Genomic DNA, 10,624 nt, shown 5'->3' with positions numbered 1-10,624 from the left:
CTTTTCCATCGCAAAGAGAAAAGAAATAGCAACTGTAATCTAATTCATCGTTCACCTGTTATAAAAAGCATATTTGTCTTTCACACCTTATATCTATTTTAGGCTATAAATATTTAGTAAATAACTAAACCAGCGTTTGTTAATGCATTTGTTAAATAGCTCGCAATCTTTAACACCCACGCAGGGTAGCATTATATTCGCCTTCAGCAATATTAAGTTCGCAGTAATAAAGCAATATGCTACCTATTAATCCTCCTACCGTCGAGTGAACTGGCGCACCATTCGCCTGCTTGAAAACATCCCGCAGTGAGCGGCCTGTTCTGATTGGAGCGACGATAAAGCCGTGCGCGCGAAGCGAGTGTGCAGTAGGGCAGTGCGCACTCTCTAATGACGGGCATGCTTGACAGTGATTGGCAGGGCTGCCATGACAACCACAGCACGACATCAGGAAGACCAATAGAAAAGCGAAACAAGATGTTTCTGCGTTGCATTTGAAGTTGATTAAGGGTAGATATTACTCGTGCACTGATTCCAGCACAAACACCACGTTAGTTTTGCCGTCTTTCCCCATCCGTTTGTCTCTCTGCAGCGACTCCATGGTTTTCCGATCTCCTTTAGAGCTTTATCCCTCGCATCTTTTTTTGCCCAATTTCGCGGATCGCCCTCTGCTTCTAGCGGGCAGCATACCCAGGGCGAGGTCCCCGGAGGACTTACCGATGTTTCAGCTACCCACCCTAAACTTCTCGGCGGAACAGGTGGCCAGCGTGTGCGAGACGCTGGAAGAAACCGGGGACATCGAGAGACTTGGACGTTTTCTTTGGTCTTTGCCCGTGGCACCCGGAGCTTGCGATGCCATCAATAAGCACGAGTCCATCCAACGAGCCAGAGCGGTGGTCGCTTATCACACCGGAAGTTTTCGTGAATTATATCACATCCTGGAAACCCACAAGTTTACCAAAGACTCACATGGAAAGCTCCAAGCGATGTGGCTGGAAGCGCACTACCAAGAGGCCGAGAAGCTGCGCGGTCGCCCTCTCGGGCCCGTTGATAAATACAGGGTCCGCAAGAAGTTCCCCTTGCCACGGACCATTTGGGATGGCGAACAGAAGACCCACTGTTTCAAGGAACGAACTCGCGGCTTGTTGAGGGAGTGGTACCTACAGGACCCGTACCCCAATCCAAGCAAGAAAAGGGAATTGGCACAAGCCACTGGACTGACTCCCACTCAAGTGGGCAATTGGTTTAAAAATCGAAGGCAAAGAGACAGAGCAGCAGCTGCAAAAAACAGGTCAGTTTAATGATTTTAACTGAAACTGAGGGTGGCTATACAGTGAATACTGTATAGTGTAAATACGAACAATTATAAGTAACTTTAAATAACAAATACTGGCATTGTTGAATCACTAAATATGGTTAAATTCGATTTTGTAAAAGAAATGTGATATTATTATTTTATTTATTCGAGAAAAATAAATCAGTTTGGGTTTTTGTAGCTTAACTATTTATCATTTCCTGTGATTGAAATGTAAAATCTTTAGAAAAGTAAATTATATTATTAATTTTGTAGTGTTTAGTTTGCTGTCAAATATAAAAATGTTTGCAAAACATATTCAGCATAAAAACATGTTCCTGGATGTTCAATTGTCCATTAGTTTTGTCACTTTAATACTATAATTTATTTTAGAAACAATTACATTTTTAGCTTATTTTGAAATGCATTTCTGAGAAGCAATGTGCAATATTATACTGAAATGAAATCAAATTTGACAGAATACCTACACATAGTAGGGACACAGCATAGTTATCTTCAAATCCAAAATAGATTAACCAAATTTAAACAAATCTAACGGTGGCTGATAATGTTAACCTTATTAAATTTGAATAATCTATAGCTCAGGAGAACAGTTCTGCCTGAAAAACAAAATTAAACTAAGTCCCTTTTGTCCTTTTTAATGCGGTCTTCTCTCCTTATTTGAACAAATTCAGGTTTACATTTCCTATAGTAGAAACAGTGCATTATACATTTGTGATCTTTGTAGCCCTTAGTTTAATTATTAAATACAGTATGTGATGTATCTATATTTTAATATTGTATAGAAAAAATATATTTTAACCTAAACATTTCTCTATTTAGGCTTCAGCATCACGGACTGGGTCAAAGCGGCCTGCGCTCCATGTCAGAATCGGGGTGCACACCGCACAGCTCGGCTGAATCCCCGTGCGCCGCAGCCAGCCCAACTACCAGTGTCTCCAGTATGAATGAACGAGGCGATGTCGGTACAATTCTCTCAGTTACAGACAGTGATTCCGATTTCGACGTATGATACACCGTCAGACAAAAATGAACATTTTGCCCAGTGATAAATGAACTTGTGAAAAAATGGGCAACAAGAGGCCGGCCATTTTGCCACATTATGTTCAACAAAAGGAGAAAAGCATGCTGTTTTTCCAGCGCTTCAACGGACTGACGCCCTTTCATTTCCAATGCCTACACGACCATTTTGCATGTTCGTTTGTGAATATATTACATTTTTATTAGGCATTTATGAAGTGGATTCTGAGAGAGTATAACTCCTTGACGTTTCCAAATAATTCAGTGAACCTGGAGAGGCATATTTGTTATTTTGTGTTTATCAGACAATCAAAAGCACCTTTATTCCCCCCGTCGTTTACTTGACAGCAGATGTTCATACTAATTTTATCTCGAGATTTATATTGAATTGTCCATGTCTGATCTGAAGTTTTCCTTAAATCTAGGCTTGTCTAGATATGCTTGTATAATATCGCAATTAAGCCAATCTCTTTCCTACAAATTTCTTTATGTTGTGTCCATAAATTGTGTGTAATTGTCTGTTAAGTGCTTGGAGATTTTAAGTGTCTATTCATTCTGCTCGTTTTTATACTGTAAATGGGTTATTGGCGCTGAAAACACAGTGTTATGGGTCACTTTTATGCAAATAAATATAATTTAATATAATGACTATCAGTGTATTATTTGGTTATTAAGTGGGTTAACACTGTGACGGTTTCTGTTAAGAAAATTCAGAAAATTACAGAACTTACCGTCCGTTTCATTTTTCTTTAGCTTTTCTTGGAGTTCTTCAGAAGTCTTTAACTCGTCCTCTTATTTTTTTCTCTGAATATTATTATTGTAAACCTTAGTGGAAAGGCGGAGAATGCATGAACTAATTCGATAGTAGAGAATACATAAAATCTAATTGTATAGAAAATGGGTTATAGTTTTAGTCCTGTCAGTCGTGTCAGCTAAATCTGGTTATTTGCTTGTCATATCCTCTTTTTTTACTCTTTCCTTTAAACAAAATGAAAGTGTTTGCAAAACAACGGGACGCCCTACAAGAAAAAAAACAATTTCCGTTGCACTAGATTTTGTTTATCCAAACAAATAAAATAATAAAAAATTGTAATGAACAAATAAATGACAAAGGGGAACTGGAAAACTAGAATCAATTTCTATTTATTTTTAAAAAAACACGAAGAATAGTCTAATAATTTTGGCTATATATATATATAAATGTCTGACGTGTATGAAAAGCCGAGAAAAAATATAATTAAATAAAATCATATAAAAACTTTTTTACAGATCCAGAAAAAAACTTACAACAAATAATTAAACAAACACATTAAACACAAAAATAAATTTATACAAACTGGACTTCTGAGGAAAAAAAACACTGAGATACCGAAAATAAAATACATTTTATTATAGTGTGCACTAGTTGTCTATGGGTATATTGAGCAGATTCAATATTTTTGTGTACCTGCAGAACCCGCCGCGCATATTTTAAGTTAACTTATGCCGCGCTATTAATTTCACATTGTTTTATTGACGCATTTTTTCCAGCGTTCAAACATTTATCTGTTTAATAATGCAATAACCTAATATCAATATATTTTCTTTCTCTTACCAATCATAAGTGACATGGGAATGGCTTGTTTTGAGGTTTTCTATTAACATTCCATACGAGAGAGAGAGAGTGTGTGTGTGTGTGTGTGTGTAGTTACTGTGAGAGGATTTCTTTTCCCTCTTCTCCCTTTTGATTTGACTAAGCACAACTTTTTATTCGTGTTTATTCACGCGGCAGATCCCCTTGACCTGGCCTGGATTCATTGTGCTATTTGGAGCCGCGCAATAAAACAGCGCACCTCACCTTGTGTTTGTACAATGACGTGCAACTAGATAACCAGTTTAAGGCAAAGTTACAAATGAGTAAAAGTATAAACCTAAACCAACAAGTGTTTGGATATGCCAACGTAATTAAAAGACCTATAAGGCCATGAACTACTGTATGTCGTTGCTGTGGCGCATAGCTTTCCATGTTGTCAATTGTTACAGCTTAGTCTGATTCTCACGATCTCGCAAAATGTTGTCGATTTAATACACACAATAAGTTGAGCGAACTCCTGTCCCCCAATCTTTGAACTTCAGTTCAGTTGACAGATGGGATCATGGTCTACAGTAGCTGCATGGTCGGCTTTAGAACAATTTGATTGGAGTGACTTTGGAAGCATTGAATTACATTAAGAATCACTTATTAATAAATCAAGAATAACTTATTTATTTCTTTATTATATATATATATATATATATATATATATATATATATATATATATATATATATATATATATATATATATATATATATATATATATATTTATTTTAATGTTAGCCTTAATAAAAGTAATACAGTGTTTCCTGACGTCACTGTTGTCCCAAACATGCACACGTGCTATTACGCTCTTACGCGGCTGACATTCTTCTTTACACATTAATTTTATATTTACTGCATTTAGACAGCGACAGGGCATTCACGTGTGCTTTTCATTTTCTAAGCGAGTAGCTGTGTTATTTCAGAAAATTGTCAATTATAAAGTTTACTATTATTCTTAGTTAACCGTAAATTGTTGTGCTATGCTTATGGCTTGCGAATGTAATGCTCAGTTAACTTAAACTAGGCTTGATGACGTATGCAGCCTGCATATACGACCTCCGGAGACTGCAGCCTTGCGCGTGCGTGCGTTTCCTGGGTCGAACCAATGACCTTTTGAATTACGCAATGCGTTATCAATTGAGCTACAAAAACATAAAAAAATAAAATAAATAAAAAAAACATTAAAACAATTAAAAATGTTTATCAACACAAATAAAACCACATCACTGTTAACTGGCAGTGAAATATTAAAGATAACATTTACTATATGTGTAAAGCGAAAGAGATGTCAAAGATGAACACTGCCCATTTCTATTTTATTCATGTGCTTGTGTCGCCATCATGTGGCCAATATTAGATACGACAATCTGAGAGAAACTTCCTGTATCTTTGTTTGGTTCCTTAAAAAGCGTATCAATGAGCATTTGAAAAAGCGTTCATTAACAGGCCAAGAGAAACACTAACCATTTTGGTAATACATTTTGGTTTGGGTAACGTTTAAAAAAAATGTTTACCTTGAAATGAAATATTTCATGTTAGTTTCTTAAATATTCACCCTAACATAAATATGTACACGGTCAAGTTTTCAAGTTGGCTATGTGTTTACTATTGGCTATAGTGCACTAAGGAAGCTGGGCTTTCATCAATCAAATGCTTTGTAGAAGCAATTCCTCCTAAAGGATGATGGGGCAGTTTACACAATTTGACTTTAAATTATTCTATATATTTATATTTTGTGTATATAATATAATATTATGCAGTTTTGATAAAATTGTATTATTGATTGAAATAAATGAAGTATAAATGTGTTTATATATTTTTATTAATGTCACAAGATAAAAGCTGTTGGTCTTGCATGTGAACAAAAGCAAAGCCTTTATTTAATAGAAAGTATATCATTTATTTACATAAAAGTTAAAGCTGCATGTATGGCAAAGAATCATAAATGTATTAGGTTTGAGCAAGTCTGGCATATCATGTATTTAATGGGAAGTAGAAAAAAATGACTTATTTTTCAGCGTGTACTCCTTAACATTACCAGTAGGGGGCACTATAGGCTTATGATTGCTGTCCCAGGAAAAATCGTGGTAAAATGTGATGTTATGAATGTTAATTAAATGCTCTCAATGAAAATATTTAATTCACAATTATTTAACACTAGGCATTAGACGCGATAAACGTTTCGTTTGTGAACTTCATAGACCCGGTTTTCATTATTGCGTTTCTCATTATTATAATTAGGCTATTATATTCAGATTTATTCCAGTTCAGGCAAGGAATAAATTAAACTTAGATTGTTATATTGTTAGGGTGATGTATTATAGTTTTACACTATATTTATTATAGCTAAAAATAGATATCACACTATTTCTAATTCACCTGTTTTCGCTTCTGCAACGTGATATTAATATTCTTGATGTGAAGTAGATGAATTATGCAGTCATTAATAAACACATAAAGCATATAAAAGACAAAAGATAACTGTATAACATTCTGCGTAGAAAATGTGCAAAAGCTGTCATTGGGGCGGTATCCTTTCAAAACGTACTACACTGGTACCTTAAAGTTACATATCTCTACTATGGTATTGGGACCTTTTTAAAGAGTATCGTATTGTGACAGCTTTTGTACTTTTATTTCTGACAATGTATTGGTGTAGGCTATATAATTCAGGCGAAAATCTCATGATCATTTACACAAACTCAAATATAGTCTACAGCAGTAACATTTTGACATTTTCACCTCACTCTCAAAAATAATAATATTAAAACAAAGCTCTGCGTTAAAGACGCGCAAATATTTTTCTTTCCAAAAACGACAACATATTTCGACCTTTTAAATATATTTTATTGGTTTATTTTATAGCTGCACATATCAAAAACTATTCCTTGGTTATATTAAATTGTTACAGTAATATCTGATGGAAACATTGTTCTTCAGGTAGGTCCTATAGGTAAACTTGCACGTTGCCGTCTTCTGATAGTTTGGGTATTTTGTTTTCTAATGTCCTGTAAGCTCGACTAATAAAATGTCTTGTATATATTAAAGAAGCCATTTGTTGGGGAAAAAAGTCAAAGATCATATAATGTTGTTTCTTATGATCCAAGTTCCACCAGGCTGGCCGTCATGGTGTTGAGAAGGCCGTCGTGTATAGAGAAGTGATGGTGACTTTCAGAGCTGCTGACCGGGATGATGCAGCCGCTTGGGCCTGGCGGAGGAGCAAAGCTGTGCAGGGGTGGCAGACCAGAACTGGAGGGCATGAGGAGGGCAGGGCTCATGGAGGTGTGATCTGGGGTCGCAGAGGGAGATTTGTCGTCCTCTGAACTTTCACATAGAGATTTATTTTCGTTCACGTGAGAGGTCAATGAGTTGTGGCCGTTTGGATTTGCGCCCTCGTTTTCCCTGTTGGAGGAGATTATTCAAATTATTAGGGAGCCAACAAAAACAACCACCGTTTGCTTTTGCACATAAAAACAACTGAATCGTGCATATCCAAATGTGTCAAATACAAAATCGTTAAGGGGTCATTGGAGGTCTTTTATTTTAACGTTGGCATGCAAGAGATTAAACCAGTAATGCCATATCAATGCAATTTAAAATTTATTTAACCAATATTTTTATTTAGAAACTGTATTATATAACTAAAATAGGCTAATAATACGTATTTTTGATTAGAAGCCCGTCTTGCTTCACTTTCAGCAATTAATAAAGCAATTAAAACAATTAGGTAAGGTTACGCAAAATTTAAATGTTTTTATTATTTGTGTGTTCAGAGAATGATTGGCTTCATATAACTAGACAAAACAAAACAAAATTAAGCACGTCATTCATAAAATTTGGTATACAGTAGCCTATACAATATTTATAATCCGATTCAAATTGCATAATAACAAGGCGCATTGGTTGCTTTCAACATTCACTAATCTTGAATGTGAGTAGTTTTACATTTCTTACAGGACCACAGTAAAAAAAAATACTACTTTCTTTTAAAAGTATGTTTTTAAAAATGTATTTCTTCCTACCTTTCTTTTGCCTCCGCTGCCCGGTCCCTCTGTCTCCTGTTCTTGAACCAGTTGCTGACCTGCGTCGTGGTGAGGCCCGTGGCCTCGGCCAATTCTCTCTTCTCCCTCGGGGAAGGGTACGGGTTGTGAGTATACCACTCTTTTAGCACACACCGGCTCTTTTCCTTAAAACAGTAACTTGTCTCCTCTCCATCCCAGATTGTGCGAGGAAGAGGGAACTTTCTGCGGACGCGGTATTTTCCCACTGCGCCTAGAGGACGACCGCGCAATTTCTCCGCTTCAACGTAGTGCGCTTTCAACCAAAGTTGTTGTAGTTTGGGGTGGTTGTGCGGTGAAAACTGATGGCTCTCTAATACTTTGTAAAGCTCCCTGAAGTTTCCTCGGTGAAAGGCTACCACGGCTTTGGCTTTCAATACACTCTCGTTTTTATGGAGGTGATCACAAGCGGGTAAGGACCACAGAAAGCGTCCGAGGCGTTCAATACTCCCACCTTGCTGAAGGACCTCGCAGACACAGGCAACCTGCTCTTGGGTAAATCCAAAGCTTGGAGGCATGGACATAGTTGAGGGGAATAATGCAACTTATCTCCTGCAAGTATTTTACTCACACAGCTGCTGTATGAGGCGATATCCACTGTGGAGACCCTATGAAAAACTTTCCACCAATATTAGAACTTGATGTACATAAAAAATGATTTAAACAGTCCATGCAAAAGAATAACTATAAAAACAATAAAAAAGTTTTCCAGACAAATCCAAATTAATTGTTTAATTCCGTCTTTTGCATTTCTCAATATCAAGTGCACTATCGCGAGGCGTTAATCATTTCATTCTTGTCGTCGTGTACAATAGTCTTTCCTCGACTGTCCTCAGCTACCAGCCCGCCCTCTGGTTATCATATCTCTTACAGATTCGCCAGTGTGTAAGGGCGATTAGCGCATCCTCATGGGCAAGTGTAGAGAGAAGTTGTGTAGCAGAAACTGACCCTGCCTCTTTCACATACTTACTGACACTTGGATGTCACGCACCGCGGGGAAGGGAGTGCGCGCAACACACTTACGTGATATCCAAAAACAGACGCCGCTCTTATTATTTAAGTAAAACACAGGGGGATCCATTGCTAACAGACAATTGTGTTCGTTATTATTTGTTATTTAAAGCTTATTACAAAAACAAAGTCTTAAAATTCCAGTTTTCATGAAAAAGTCTAAAAAAAAAACACTAGATGAAATTTCCAAATACGAATAAAATGAACTTTATTACAGGATTTTTTTAGAATCCTATTTTATGCGTTTAGTAACCATTGTGATTTCACATTAAGAACATTGAACTTGACAGACCCTAACTTATAAGGGATGTATCTATAATACGGTCCCACACTGTAAAAAGATTCCGTAGAATTTACAGTATTACTGGCAGCTGGATGCCAGTAACTTACTGTAGATTTAAATTTATGTTAATTACCTGCAACAGTTTGTTCAAAGTTAAATGAAAATTAAACATTAGCAAGTCTGTATCTTTACAGAATAAAACTAAAATAACAGCATCAAGCAAAGCATTCTGGGAAACAAAATCTGAAGGAAAAACACAGAAAAAGGTTGATGAGGATTTTTGGTTCCCAGAATGCTTTGCATGAGGCTGTTATTTTATATTTTTATTCTGTAAGACAAAGACTTGTTAATGTTTAATGTTCATTTAACTTTGAACAAACTGTTGTCAGTAAATAACATAAATTTAAATTTACAGTAAGTTACTGGCATCCAGCTGCCAGTAATACTGTAATTTCTACGGAATCTTTTTACAGTGCAGATTTTGATTTTTGTATTTACATTATTATTATTATTATTATTATTATTACTATTGAATGGTTGGAAATAAGAGTAACGGGGAAAGTGAAAAGCATTTGCATATGGCTAAGGTTGATCATTTTAGAAATGATGGATGGTGGGCACTTGAGGTTTGCTGGATTGATGTTAGTGTCGAGAAGTCTCTGGTGTAGTGTATCTGAAGAGTTATTTTGAAATGTAAGGCGACTCCAGCGTACTTTTTCATATGGACATTGTAATTCTAGCATTTGGTTCCAGAGGGATTTAGATGTTTAGCAAATTATTTTATGGAGAGCTAATATTGCTAGCTCTGACCCAGTCACAAATATAATATAATTTAATTTTGTTTAGATCTAATACAAGCAAAGTTTTATTTTAACTGGACACCAAACTGTTACTTGGTTACTTTATAGATTTTTTTCTTTAAATGTAGCATTTAAATATTTTATTGCATTAATAGGCTTAAAATATAATGCTGTTGAAGTTTTTGTACATAAAAAAGTCTAAAGAGCAACCAGCCTACTGTACCTCATGTTTGTGCAATTCTTTAATGATCATATATATTTTTAAATTAGCCCTAAAGTAAAAACTGAAACATTATTACCGTTCAGAATTTGTGGTCATCTGTTTCCCTAAAGTACCTTCAGATTTGCATTGCATATTAGGCATGTTTGCATTGTGTGATATAGTGTTACATATTTTGCTTGTGTTTTTGTTAAAAGTCCACACCCGTCTCTATAGCCTGCCAACACACATGCTCTCACATTATCTCATGCGCATACAAAACCACACGCACAGACGTAAAGGGTTGAGTTTTCAGTAAAA

General features: G+C 36.0%; 2 protein-coding genes across 2 annotated transcripts; one reads left to right on the top strand and one right to left on the bottom strand.

Moving 5' to 3' along the window:
• The first annotated feature begins 438 nt into the window (after positions 1-438).
• six3b (SIX homeobox 3b) lies at positions 439-2,934 on the top strand. The gene is made up of 2 exons (XM_065270429.2): positions 439-1,288; positions 2,135-2,934. Exons 1-2 carry the CDS (start codon positions 597-599, stop codon positions 2,322-2,324), a joined length of 882 nt encoding a protein of 293 aa, XP_065126501.1. The 5' UTR covers positions 439-596; the 3' UTR covers positions 2,325-2,934.
• A 3,867-nt stretch (positions 2,935-6,801) lies between these two features.
• Positions 6,802-8,938, bottom strand: six2b (SIX homeobox 2b). The gene is made up of 2 exons (XM_065242810.2): positions 7,975-8,938; positions 6,802-7,354 (listed from the first exon to the last, which is right to left on the bottom strand). Exons 1-2 carry the CDS (start codon positions 8,532-8,534, stop codon positions 7,048-7,050), a joined length of 867 nt encoding a protein of 288 aa, XP_065098882.1. The 5' UTR covers positions 8,535-8,938; the 3' UTR covers positions 6,802-7,047.
• Between the last annotated feature and the right edge of the window lie 1,686 nt (positions 8,939-10,624).

The sequence above is a fragment of the Paramisgurnus dabryanus genome, chromosome 1 (genome assembly GCF_030506205.2).
Source record: "Paramisgurnus dabryanus chromosome 1, PD_genome_1.1, whole genome shotgun sequence".
NCBI lineage: Eukaryota > Metazoa > Chordata > Actinopteri > Cypriniformes > Cobitidae > Paramisgurnus > Paramisgurnus dabryanus.
This window is presented reverse-complemented; position numbering and strand designations above follow the sequence as displayed.

What these genes read in the sequence shown, in the direction of transcription:
- six3b (XM_065270429.2), top strand. Translation starts at nt 597, where the DNA reads ATGGTTTTCCGATCTCCTTTAGAGCTTTATCCCTCGCATCTTTTTTTG. An exon ending in GCAGCAGCTGCAAAAAACAG is followed by an intron (nt 1,289 to 2,134) that starts GTCAGTTTAATG and finishes TTCTCTATTTAG; the next exon opens with GCTTCAGCATCACGGACTGG.
- six2b (XM_065242810.2), bottom strand. Translation starts at nt 8,534, where the DNA reads ATGTCCATGCCTCCAAGCTTTGGATTTACCCAAGAGCAGGTTGCCTGT. An exon ending in GCAGCGGAGGCAAAAGAAAG is followed by an intron (nt 7,355 to 7,974) that starts GTAGGAAGAAAT and finishes CTCCTCCAACAG; the next exon opens with GGAAAACGAGGGCGCAAATC.